The sequence below is a fragment of the Marmota marmota genome, unplaced genomic scaffold, assembly GCF_001458135.2.
Source record: "Marmota marmota marmota unplaced genomic scaffold, marMar, whole genome shotgun sequence".
NCBI lineage: Eukaryota > Metazoa > Chordata > Mammalia > Rodentia > Sciuridae > Marmota > Marmota marmota.
Genome location: NW_026000048.1, coordinates 15,517,445 through 15,531,565, shown reverse-complemented (window position 1 = coordinate 15,531,565; position 14,121 = coordinate 15,517,445). Strand labels below are relative to the sequence as shown.

Genomic DNA, 14,121 nt, shown 5'->3' with positions numbered 1-14,121 from the left:
GTAGTTGTATATGGACAGAATGCCTTTGTTTATTTATGTGGTGCTGAGGATCATACCCGTGCCTCACACATGCTAGGCAAGTGCTCTGTCACTGAGCTACAGCCCCAGCCCCCAATTTCAGGTTTTTATGAGGAGTTGAGGTTCTTTTTTTTTTTTTTTTGCTTAGAGCTGTCCAATTGTTCCAGCAGCATTTATTGAAAAGATTATCCTTTACTGCATGAATTGTCTTGACACCTTGTCAGAAATCCATTCACCATATGTGACCCACAGGGTCTATTTCTGGGCTTTCTCTTCTATTTCATCAATCTATATGTTTATCCTTATGCCAATACTGCTTTACCTGCACTAATATAACTATAAATTAATTTTTTGTTTATATATGACAACGGAATGCATTCATATTACACATATAGAGCACATTTTTTTATATCTCTGGTTGTATACAAAGTATATTCACACCAATTTGTGTCTTCATACATGTACTTTGGATAATGATGTCCATCACATTCCACCATCATTTCTAACCCCATGCCCCCTCCTTTCCCCTCCCACCCCTTTGCCCTATCTAGAGTTTGTCTGTTTCTCCCTTGCTCCCCCCTCCCTACCCCACTATAAATCAGCCTCCTTTTATCAGAAAAAAATATTGGGCATTTGGTTTTAGGGGATTGGCTGACTTCACTTAGCATCATCTCCTCCAACTCCATCCATTTACCTGAAAATGCCATGATTTTATTCTCTTTTATTGCTAAGTAATATTCCATTGTGTATATATGCCACATTTTTTTTATCTATTTATCTATTGAAGGGCATCTAGGTTGGTTCCACAATTTAGCTATTGTGAATTGTGCTGCTATAAACATTGATGTGGCTGTGTCTCTGTAGTATGCTGTTTAAGTCCTTTGGGTATAGACCGAGGAGAGAGATAGCTGGGTCAAATGGTGGTTCCATTCCCAATTTTCCAAGAAATCTCCATACTGCTTTCCATATTGGCTGCACCAATTTGCAGTCCCACCAGCAGTGTATGAGTGTACCTTTTCCCCCACATCCTCGCCAACACTTATTGTTGTTTGTATGCAAAATAGCTGTCATTCTGACTGGAGTGAGATGAAATCTTAGTGTGGTTTTGATTTTCATATCTCTAATTTCTAGCGATGATGAACATTTTTTCGTATATTTGTTGATATATCATCTTCTGAGAAATGTCTGTTCATGTCCTTGGCCCATTTATTGATTATTTGTGATTTTGGTGTTTAGCTTTTTGAGTTCTTTATATACCCTAGAGATTAGTGCTCTATCTGATGTGTGAGGGGTAAATATTTGCTCCCAAGATGTAGGCTCTCTATTCACCTCACAGATTATTTCTTTTTCTGAATAGAAATTTTTAGCTTGAATCCATCCCATTTATTGATTCTTGATTTTAACTCTTGTGCTATTGGAGTCTTATTAAGGAAGTTGGGGCCTAATCCCACATGATGGAGATTAGAGCCTACTTTTTCTTCTATTAGATGCAGGGTCTCTGGTTTTATTCCTAGGTCCTTGATCTATTTTGAGTTGAGTTTTGTGCATGGTGAGAGATACAGGTTTAATTTTGTTGCATATGGATTTTCAGTTTTCCCAGCACCATTTGTTAAAGAGGCTATCTTTTCTCCAATGCATGTTTTTGGCACCTTTGTCTAATATAATTGTAATTTTGTGGGTTAGTCTCTGTGTTCTCTATTCTGTACCATTGGTCTACCAGTCTGTTTTGGTGCCAATACCATGCTATTTTTGTTACTATTGCTCTGTAGTATAGTTTAAGGTCTGGTATAGTGATGCCACCTGCTTCACTCTTCCTGCTAAGGATTGCTTTAGTTATTCTGGGTCTCTTATTTTTCCAGATGAATTTCATGACTACTTTTTCTATTTCTATGAGGAATGCCATTGGGATTTTGATCAGAATTGTATTAAATCTATACAGTGCTTTTGGTAGTATGGTCATTTTGATAATATTAATTCTGCTTATCCAAGAGCAAGGCAGATCTTTCCATCTTCTAAGGTCTTCTTTGATTTCTTTCTCTTTTCTTTATTGGTTGTTCAAAACATTACAAAGCTCATGACATATCATCTTTCATACATTTGATTCAAGTGGGTTATGAACTCCCATTTTTACCCCAAATACAAATTGCAGAATCACATCAGTTACACATTCACATTTTTACATAATACCATATTAGTGACTGTTGTATTCTGCTACCTTTCCTATCCCCTACTATCCCCCCTCCCCTCCCCTCCCATCTTCCCTCTCTACCTCATCTGCTGTTGTTCAATTCTCTCCCTTGTTTTTTCCCCCCTTTCCCCTCACAACCTCTTATATGTAATTTTGTGTAACATTGAGGGTCTCCTTCCATTTCCATACATTTTCCCTTCTCTCTCCCTTTCCCTCCCACCACTCGTCTCTGTTTAATGTTAATCTTTTCCTCATGCTCTTCCTCCCTGCTCTGTTCTTAGTTGCTCTCCTTGTATCAAAGAATTCTTTCTTTAGAGTTCTGTTGTTTTCATTGTATAGTTCTTTCACCTCTTTCTCTAAGTTGATTCCCAAGTATTTTATTTATTTATTTTTTTGAGTCTATTGTAAATAGGGTATTTTCCTCATTTCTCTTTCTTAGGATTTGTCACTGATATACAGAAATGCCTTTGATTTATGAGTGTTGATTTTATATCCTTCTACTTTGCTGAATTCATTTACTAGTTCTAGAAGTTTGCTGATGGAATTTTTTTGGTTCTTTTAGGTATAGAATCATATCATCAGCAAATAGTGCCAATTTGAGTTCTTCTTTTCCTATGTGTATCCCTTTAATTTCTTTCAAAAACTATGTTAAATAGAAGTGGTGAAAGAGGGCATCCCTGTCTTATTCCAGTTTTTGGAGGAAATGCCTTCAATTTTTCTCTATTTAAAATAATGTTGGCCTGGGACTTGCATAGATAGCCTTTATGATGTTGGTATATGTTCCTGTTATCCCTAATTTCTCTAGTGCTTTGAACATGAAGGGGTGCTGTATTTTGTCAAATGCTTTATCTGTGTCTATAGAGATGATCATATGATTCTTATCTTTAAGTCTATTGATGTGACGAATTACACTTATTGATTTCTGTATGTTGAACTACCCTTGCATCCCTGGGATGAATCCCATTTGATCATGGTGCACGATCTTTTTGATATGTTTTTGTATTCAGTTTGCCAGAATTTTATTGAGAGTTTTTGCATCTATGTTCATTAGAGATATTGGTCTGAAGGTTTTTTTTTTTTTTTGATTTTTGTTTTTTATTTGTTTTTTTAGAGAGAGAGAGAGAGAGAGAGAGAGAGAATTTTTTAATATTTATTTTTCAGTTTTCGGTGGACACAACATCTTTTATTTTATTTTTATGTGGTGCTGAGGATCGAACCCAGCGCCCCGCACATGCCAGGCAAGCGCGTTACCGCTTGAGCCACATCCCCAGCCCTGAAGTTTTCTTTTTTTGATGTGTCTTTGCCTGGTTTTGGAATCGGGGTGATATTGGCCTCATAGAATGAGTTTGGAAGTGCTGCCTCTTTTTCTATTTCCTGAAATAAATTGAAGAGTATTGGTATCAGTTCTTCTTTAAAGGTCTTGTAGAACTCGGGTATGTATCCATCCAGTCCTGGGCTTTTCTTTGTTGGTAGGCTTCTGATGGCTTCTTCTGTCACTTGAAATTTATATGTTTAAATCATGTATATCATCCTGATTAAATTTGGGCAAATCATGTGACTCTAGAAATTTGTCGAAGCCTTTGATATTTTCTATTTTATTGGAGTATAAGTTTTCAAAGTAATTTCTAATTATCTTCTGCATTTCTGTAGTGTCTGTGGTGATCTTTCCTTTTTCATCATATATGATAGTAATTTGAGTTTTCTCCTAATCTTCGTTAGCTTGGCAAAGGGTCTGCCAATTTTATTTATTTTTTCAAAGAACCAACTTTTTATTTTGTCAATTTTTTCAATTTTTTCTTTTATTTCAATTTCATTGATTTCAGCTCTGATTTTATTTACTGTCTTCTACTGCTTTTGGTGTAGATTTGTTCTTCTTTTTCCAGGGCTTTGAGTTAAGTCATTTGTTGACTTTTTCTTCTTTTAAGGAATGAACTCCATGCAATGAACTTTCCTCTTAGAACTGCCTTCATAGTGTCCCAGAGATTTCGATGTGTTGTATCTGTGTTCTCATCCACCTCCAAAAATTTTTTAATCAAGGAGGAGTAATGGGTCTTCTGTAACCCATTGTTTATTCAATAGCATATTATTTAGTCTCCAGGTGTTGGAGTAGCTTTTATTTCTTATTTTATATCATTGATTTCTAATTTCATTTCATTATGATCTGATAGAATTCAAGGTAGTATCTCTACTTTTTTATATTTGTTAAGAGTTGTTTTGTGGCATAATATATAGTCTATTTTAGAGAAGGACCCATGTTCTGCTGAGAAGAAAGTGTAATCGCATGTTGAAGGATGAAATATTCTATATATGTCAGTTAAGTCTAAGTTATTGTTTTATTAAATTCTATAGTTTGTTCAGCTTTTGTTTGGAAGATCTATCCAGTGGTAAAAGAGGTGTGTTAAAGTACCCAAAATTATTGTGTTGTGATCTATTTGACTCTTTAACTTGAGAAGAGTTTGTTTGATGAACGTAGATGCTCCATTGTTTGGGGCATATGTGTTTATAATTGTCAGGTCTTGTTGGTGTATGGTTCTCCTGAGAAGTATGTAGTGTCCTTCTTTATCCCCTTTGATTGACTTTAGCTTGAAGTCTACTTTATTTGATATAAGGATGGAAACCCCTGCTTGCTTCTGCAGTCCATGTGAGTGGTATGATTTTTCCAAACCCTTTACCTTCAATCTGTGGATGTCTTTTCCTATGAGATGAATCTCTTGGAGGCAGCATATTGTTGGGTCTTTTTTTTTTCCCCTGATCCAATCTGTTAGTCTATGTCTTTTGATTGGTAAGTTTAGGGCATTAACATTCAGGGTTATTATTGAGACATGATTTCTATTCCCAGCCATTTTTGTTATTTTTGGTATTTAACGTGACTTGGTTTCTCCTCTGATCAGGTTTTACTTTAGTGTAATCCCTCCCTCTGCTGATTTTCATCCTTGTTTATTTTCTCCTCATGGAATATTTTGCCAAGGATGTTCTGTAGTGCAGGCTTTCTAGTTGTAAATTCTTTTGTTTATCATGGAAGGTTTTTATTTCATCATCAAATCTAAAGCTTAGTTTTGCTGGATATAACTGGATATAAGATTCTTGGTTACATTACATCTCATTTTCTTTCAGAGCTTGGTATATATTGTTCCACGATCTCCTGGCTTTGAGGGTCTGGGTTGAAAAATCTGCTGATAAACGAAGTGGTCTCCCCCTATATGTGATCTGATTCCTCTCTCTTGCGGCTTTTTAAGATTCTATCCTTATTCTGTATGCTAGGCATTTTCATTATAATGTGCCTTGGTGTAGATCTGTTGCCATTTTGTACATTTAGTGTCCTGTAAGCCTCTTGTATTTCGTTTTCCAATTCATTCTTCATGCTTGGGAAGCTTTCTGATATTAGCTCATTGAAAAGATTGTTCATTCTTTTGGTTTGAAACTCTGTGCCTTCCTCTATCCTAATAACTCTTAGATTTGGTTTTTTGATGCTGTTCCATAATTCTTGGATGTTTCTTACTACCTTCACTGTGTGGTCAACTTTATTTTTTTCCAGATTGTATACTTTGTCTTCATTTTCTGGTGTTTTCTTCCAAGTGACCTAGTCTGTTGGTTATGCTTTCTATTGAGATTTTTGTTTGGTTTATTTTATCCTTCATTTCAAGGATTTCTGACTGCAATTTTTTTTCAAAGTCTCTATCTCCTTCTTTTGCTACCTGTATTTACTCTCTTATCTCTTTGTTGGAATGATTCATTTTTGCCTATATTTGCTCATTTAGGTCATTCTTTAATTCACAGATCATTTTAATTATGAACCTTCTGAACTCCTTCTCTGATATTTCATCAACTTTGCTGTCCGTGGGTTCTGTTATTGTATTATCCGGGTTTGTTTAGAGCACTTTCCCCCCTTATTTTCTCATGTTGCCTATGTGTCTTCCTTTCTTGCAGTGTGGATCCTGGACCTACATCTTGTGCAAGTTGGTGAGGGCAGATCTGGTCCAGGCCTGAGCTCCAGGGGTAGTCTGCTGGTCAAAAGAGGCAGTCCTTGGCCAGAGGCTGGGCTCTGGCGGGTGTCTGCAGGTGGCGGGATGGACATGGCCTACTCTGAGCCTGGGTCCTGCGCAGGCCAGTATGGGCCTGCCCTCTTGCTGTAGTCTGCTGGTCAGAAGGGGCAGTCCCGTGCTGCAGGCTGTGCTCTGGTGGGTGTCTCACATTAAGTTTTGATACTAGGTTGTATATGTCTTACAACTGTATTCTTGAAAAAAAAATATTTTAGCTACCCAAGATCCTATGTATATCCACATAAATTTTAAGGTGGGCTTGCTGATTTCAACAGAAAGATCTGCTGGGATTTTGACTGGGATGGTATTGAAGCTACAAATCAATTTGGAGAAATTGACAAGTTTAGTAATATGCATCCTCTAAAACTTAAGCATGGTATCTCTCTCCAGCAATATTCTATGTTATCCACTGTACCAGTTTTGTACATATTTTGTTAAATTTATCCAAAAGTTTTTCATGTTTTTGATACTATTGAAAGGGGTGTTTTTCAAAATGTCAATTTTTGATTATTCATTGCCTATATATAGAAATATATGATTTTTGTATCTTGATCTTTACAACCTTGCTAAATTCACTTATTGCTTCTAGTAGTTGGTTTTGTTGTTATTGTTTTGTGTGTGTGTGTTTGTTTGTTTTTGATAAATTTATTAGGATTTCCCATATAAATGATCATGAGGGCTTTGAATTCCTTGGATATAAATTTGAGTTGCAGACCAACTGGGAGCCCTAACTACTGTTAAAACCTCTCAGGAAGAGATTGTCTCCCATGCTTTGTTCAATATGGAAGCAGCTTTCCTTTGTGATCCTCTGGGTATTGGAGAGGCTGAAGGATTACCTTTGGCTCACATTCACTTTACAGAAATGACCTGTTGGTTCTCAGCCTAATGTGGGAGATCAGTGTTGATCACCTCTACACATACACACACACACACACACACCCTACACACAGTCTCCAGCATGCCCTGGACTGTGACTTTTGTTTAGTACAGATTATCAAATTCCCGTTAGGCAAACAGCTTGGAATACTCAGTAGACCCTGCTGTGTTTCCTTGGATGTTTGAGTTTTGACTTAGAAATCCTTCTCTCCCCTGTCAACAATCTGATGCTTTCACAAAGGAGCTTGTAATATTTTACCTAAAATATATTTGGATTTTTTTCTAGTGGGAGTTGGTTTGAATGATTAGATCACTTGATAATTTCTTCTAGTAATCAATATCATTGTGATCAATATTTAAAAGTTTGTGCTTTCTTTCCCATCAAATTTCAATTCTGTCTCAGAATCCCCTCAGTTACATTGCTGGTGATCCATGAACTTATGTCCATTCGGAATTGCGAACTAATAGAGGCGTCCAGGTCTCTAGCCACTGGGGTGACAAACCATCCTGGTTTCCAAGACTGAAGGGTTTCCTAGGAGTAGGACTTCTAGTGCTAAGCCTAGAAGAGGCTTGGGCAAACCAGGATCAGTTGTCCCTCTATCATTATGATCATTGCTTTCATTGCTAAGTGTAGTGTGAGTAATGATGGAGTGACCAACTCATCCTGGAGGGGACAGAGCCTTCAGACCTTACTAATGGGAACAGATAAACCTGTGGCTCAGGATGTCCTCCATTTTCATTCTGTTGGTTGGCCAGTGAGATGGCTTAGCAGGACAGAAGTGAGACTCTGAACAGCTGCTGATACTGATGGATTTAGTGCCATCTTTCCTAGCCCAATTCTGGCTGCTCTTCCTTTAAGAAAGACATTTTCTGGCCAGGAAGCTCATTGTAATGCAGTGAACTAGATGGTCCCAGTTCTCTTTCCAATTCCCCTATAAATTACAAAGAGTTACTGAAAGTGGAGTCCCTCTTCTGCATTTTTTTCTGTGATTCATCCTGCCCAAGCTTACTTTTTGGTTGGTTAATAAAAGATCAAGGGAGTATTTTCTCCCTGTGTACTCTCTTCTTGTAAGCTTTTAATCAGTATGGTTTATATCTACATCCTATCTTAGTAGTATGTTTGCCTGTGCCCCTTGCCCACCAGCTAGGAATATAACAGCGCAATACCTACATAGTACCCGCAGGAAACAGCCTAACATTGTTGACAGATCCATGAGAATTTCCTCAAATGGGAATCTGGAATTTTCTGCATGAGCTCAGCATTAATGGCTTATGTACATCAAAGGGGTATTAGTATAACATTGTAGAGGTGATGTGTCAAGGAAAACAATGAGTGAATAAATGAGAAGGAAGAGCATCAGAATCATAAAAGGACAAAGATATTTAACTTAACCACATCTGGCTAAGGATATTTCCTTATTAAACAAGAGTGGCAGATCTCAATGCACAGTCCAAGGACATCTGGGGCTTCCAAGACTTTTAGGGGTTCTGTGACATCTAAATTATTTTCATAGTAATATTAAGAAATTAATTGCCTTTTCTTCATTCTCATGGCCTATTAAGTGTACAGTGGAATTTTCCAGAGGCTATGTTATATTTAGTCATAACACAGAATGCAGACCTAGATATGAGGATGCAACTTTCTTCAAAGAAGTCAGATATTTTTTTAAAAATTGCAAAAACCTAAGAAGATATAAACATTTTCTGTTTTGGAAAATATTTTTATAAACACTGTGTTACTTTTGTTAGTATGTAAAGGGCTTTTTATTGTTATTTTAAATGATTTTTAAAAATCACTTGATTCTGTTTTAATTTTACAGATAGCAAATTTCAACAAACACAACACATCTAGGGCTGGGGTTGTGCCTCAGCGGTAGTGTGCTTGCTAGCACATGCGAGGCCCTGGGTTCGAGCCTCAGCCCCACATAAAAATAAAGGTACTGTGTTCAACTACAACTAATAAATAAATAAAGGAAAAAAGAAAACACATCTAAACCAAATCTCTTTGGGTGTCTTTTAAAAGTGTAAAGGGATTCTGAGACTAAAAAGTTCAATATCTACTGGGGAAAGAACCAGAAACTTAATAGTGAAAACCACATAATAGTTATTCTGCACATTGTGAGCTATGCCACATGTGTATATCAACGGCATTACTAACTTGCTGAACTATGTATAGTTCTTGCCGTCGTGGGTTACCGTTTTCAACTAATCATTTTGGATACTCATTGCTTTTATTACTCATATCAAATATTTACTGAGCTTCTGGCTCCATGGCAGCCACCACAATAGGCTTTAGGGGTACAAACAGGAACAAGATGCCATTGTTACTTTCAAGTAGCTCACTTCAAGTAACATCAAGACAAGTGAACAGGCCATCTCTATAGAGTGTGTCGAGAGCTGTCAGAGGAGAACCAGGAGCTATGTGATGTGACAGTGGGCACTTCATCTGGGCTGGGAAAGCTGTGGAGGGAAGTTTTCCCAAAGGAAGTGGTGTCTGACCTCTGACCTGGAGGATGATTGGGAGCTACCAACTAGGAGAGGGCAAGTACTTCAGCACCCGAGGCACCTTGGTATGAACATCTTGATTCTTAGTAGACATATCTGCTGACTTCCTGTAAGGTGTATTGTTTGGGGGCCTCATTCTAATGAGCTTTGAACCTCTGTTCAAGGAAACTCTTCCTTTCACAAGATTTTCCCCTCTGCCTCTCTGACTTTATAAGCAGATTATAGAGATTAAGCAGGGCTACCAGATGTGTGGGACTGTGTGGAGCACATTTGACTGACTGGTGGGCAGGAACTCACTGAGAGTGAAACAGAGACCCCAAGGTCAGTAGAACTTGCTGCTCTGCTTGCCGTGGCATATAGGGATACAGTCCCACTCAACCATTATTCCTGTTATGTGGGTCTCAGGGGCCACTATTCCAAGAACTTCAATGTCAGAGGAGGTTTGCACAGACCACAGGAAGCATCCCAGCTAGATGGGCAAATGCTGACACATCGCATGCAGTAGGATTGGGCATCCTTGAAGCATGCCTGGAAGGGAACTCAGACATCAGGAACTCAGTTACAGGAGCAGGTGGATGTAGTGGTCACTTGGTGCTGGGCCCCCAGAATGGGACTAGAGCAACTCTGTACCTCCTTCCTATCTTGATTGTTCTGAGAAATCACATGCACTGGGATGAAAGAAATTAGGCCAAGGAAAGAGATAAATTGTGGTACTTTTCTGACGAGGACCTTCTCCTTCTTTTGTTAACTTCAAGATAAATAAAAGACACTCGGCCTGGAAATTATAGGAAGATACAAAATTATTTGATATGTTTCCCCAAAATTAATCTAAAAATACAATCACTCAAAATCCCATTGCTTACTTATTCTTATTGATCGTGCCTCTTCATTACCAGATCTTTGACTTTTACACTAGACTCTACTGGAAACAGGAACAGACAAGCCTAGAACAAAAACCTCTTAGCGAGAACGTTTTTTAGATTTTTACAAAATGACTGTAGTTCGCTCCACCTTCTCTCACTTCTCCTAAATCCTAATTTATGAACAAAAAGGAGTGCAACACTGAACAAAGGAGCCCAAAGAGCAACAAAGCCAGTCTCCCTCCAACTGCACCGCAGAATGCCTTGGGGGTGTGAGGGGGGAAATAGTGGCCTCCCCAGGCCCAAAGCAGGTACGCCATAGAAACCCTGACCACAAGGAGAACCATTCCCTCTATTGAAAACATGAAACCCCAAACTAGTTCTAAGCATCCTGAAGGCACTGGTGCTGTTGTGGGGTTGGGGATGTGGGCTTTGGCTGCTTGGCAACCAGCTTGGGGCTCAGCAAACTTCTAACCAAGAAAATAACACGTGATTGGTTCCTCTGTGGGGAGTACAATGGCACCCGTAAAATGATTATAGTTAAACAAACAAACAAACAAAAAAAGGCAAAGTAATTCAAAGGGTATCAGGTCTGCTCCTAATAAAGGCAAAAATCCATCAACTGGGGGGTTTAATTTCTTCTCTGTTGCCCTAACAAACTAGCCCTGTAACATTTGCTTCCCACCCTATAAAAACGCTTCCTCTTTTAATGACAACATTGCATATATTTTTTAAAAATTTGATTTTGAAAGCAGAGCCTGGATTTCACAGAAATGGCTGAGCAGGGTGAAGGATTCGGTAGAAGAAATTGACCAAGTAGATTCAGGTTATGGGGACTACTTTCATGTGCCAGGTATTTAAAAATAAAGGGTTCAAAATAACATATTTTGTCAGCACATGGTTTTTGTGACTAGCTGCTGACCATAATTTTTCCCCATCGCCTGCTTTCCCAAGTTGGTTTCATAGAAGGCTTTATTGTAATCCAGGAGCATTGTTTCCATTAATTTCTATGACAAGGAACCCAAAACACAGGGTGCTGAGAGCAACAAAACAGAGTTGGGGAAACAGTCATGACTTGGCACAAAGTGTGACAAGCTGTAAAAAAGCGAATGTTTCAATATCTGCAGTGGTGTGGATTTCCTATGAACAACCTTTTCTCTTCTAAACAGTATCATATTCTTTTCAAGCACATTTAGAACGCAAGTCAAGCTGTGTTTTATTTTTTATTATAATAAACACAGTCAGTTTACTGTAACAAAGACATACTAGTGGTGATCAGTTGAAAGCCCAAGTACAACACCATAAGCTGGGCGGGGGCTGGGGTGGGGGCCGGGGGGTGGGGAGTCAACTGATAAAATAAAAGACCAGCCGTCTGGAAAGTTCTCTTAAAAGAGCATAAAAAGGCAGTGTTTTCTTATGAGACTAACACAGAATGCCAAAATATCTACTGGCTTCTTTTTTTGTTGTTGTTGTCACTTGTGACAATTTGTAACTAAAAATAGAAAATCCTTCAAAATATTGGGCTTTCTCATTTGTTTTTGTTTTTAGATCTCCATCATAAAATGAAAAAAAATTCGAACAGTCTTTTAAATGGTAATCATTATTCTTACGCAAGTTTCTATCACCTAATAAATATATTGATTATACTGCTACTCAAGCTGTTTTCTCAAAAATGCTTGTTTAAAATGTTTGCCATGCATGCACTTACATTTTTTTTGATAAAGGCCAAATGAATAATTTGATGTAAACAGTTACAAATTGAGTATATGGAAGTTTCATGATTTAAATTACATTCTTGGATTCAAATTCATTAGGAAAAAAATATAATAAATCATCTTACCATATCTTGAACTACTGATTTTTCACACTCAAGTTCATATCTTAATCTTTCTCTGCTATCCATTAACTGAAATAGAGAAGAATATTACATTTTAATTCAAGATAAGAACAGAACATCTGAAATTTTGCCTCAGTAGAATTTGGAAAATCATTTTTTGATATGAGAAAAAATTCATTCCTGTGTGGTCAAAGGAAAAACTAAATTTGTACAGATTATTATGTTAATGATATTATTATAGGATTATTGTATAAGCAAACAAATGTACACAAAAAATGCCAATATATTTATAACCTTCCTCACCCCACCCTTCTCACAAATGTGAGACCAATACATAATAAAGCAAGTCCTAGTATGTCACAAGAGCAAGTTTGCTTTACTCTTTCTATAACCCATTTCTCTTAGTTTTTTGTGTTATATTTATGTGAATATCAAGCCTATTCATATTGATTGAAAATAGCCATCAAAAGCCTGTATACTTCACTATTGTACCCATGTGACTAGCATGGCATTTTAAATAATAATTCATTTGTGTGTTTTAAACACTTGTAAAATTAAACCCTTGACCTTGACATCCACTCAACTCAATTAATTCATGTACTTATTAGTTTAACAGATACCCCAAGGTCACCATCCTTTTTGTTTCAGGGTTTTATAGTTTTCCTGATTTATCCAAGTATCCTCTTAATGGGTCTCTCTGGCTCTACATTTTCCTACCTTCCATTCATTTTCTTCCTGAAACACAAATCTGATCCAATCACAATGTTCAAGGCTCCTTGATGTACTTGGAAGGTAATTCAAACACTTGACATGAATATTAATTCTTTCCAATTGTGCCCTGTCCCTTGTCACCCCTTACTTTTATGGACCCTTCAGCTCTAGCAAACTACACATCTTTCCCTGCAAGATGCTTCCTCGTTGTGCTTAGGATGAACTTCCCACTCTCCCTCTCTCCTGGCTAACTCTAGCCCCTCTTGTGGGAGTCAGCTCAGTATCTTTCGTCTAGGCTTCCTGGATCTCTGATATGCCTCATAAGTGCACCGTAGCATGCTGAAAACCCCAACTCCTGGTCCGTCTCCTTTCTAGAATGAAATTCATGAGAATGGATTGTATTGTGGCCATAGCTGAAGGACAGATACGCCTATCCCTGTTATTAGATTATTGGAATTAAAACACAAAAGCTACTGAACTCCACATTGGATAGTGCTTAGCACACATCACTGGCAAGAGGTCAGCCTACCCAAATTCAGTTCCATTTTCAATTTGTTTTTAATATCATTGGGGGGGGGGGATGTGGCTTATCCAAAAGCTTGAGTTGTCCTTTTTATTCTTCTGTTTTTTTCTTATCCCTTCCCCACTCCCCAGGCTTCAACCTCTTTCTTACCTACCGCAAATTCTCACCATGTGGTCTCATTTAACTCTTATTTCATCCTCTAGCTATATCAAATTGCAAACAGTTCCATGAACATATTTCACACTATAGGTATTCATACTCTATAGCCTGTTTTATACAAGCTCTTCTGACTTCTTACCTTGGAGTGGGTCTCCCTCAGAATAGGATATGGGACTACTGTTTGTGAAGCCTTATCCTTCCAAATGAGGCCAGGTATCTTTTTTCTACGTGCATATTTCTAATATGGCCATATCCACTTCTTTATGTTTTTATCTATCTCCTAGACTGGGCATCCCTCCCAGCTGAGGTCAATTGTGTCAATATATGCACTTTAATTTTTTTTCCACAGTAGCACAGTGTTTAGCACTTAAAAAAAAAAAAAAAAAAAAAAAAAAACACAAAAA

At 37.7% G+C, this 14,121-nt stretch overlaps 1 protein-coding gene across 1 annotated transcript in view; it reads right to left on the bottom strand.

The window, feature by feature from the left end:
- Window positions 1–14,121, bottom strand: part of CUNH10orf67 (chromosome unknown C10orf67 homolog) — a 122,948-nt gene that overhangs the window by 62,783 nt on the left and 46,044 nt on the right. Inside the window, exon 8 of the mRNA XM_048812757.1 lies at window positions 12,328–12,393. Coding sequence (XP_048668714.1) covers window positions 12,328–12,393 — 66 coding nt within the window. The remainder of the gene's footprint in view (window positions 1–12,327; window positions 12,394–14,121) is intronic.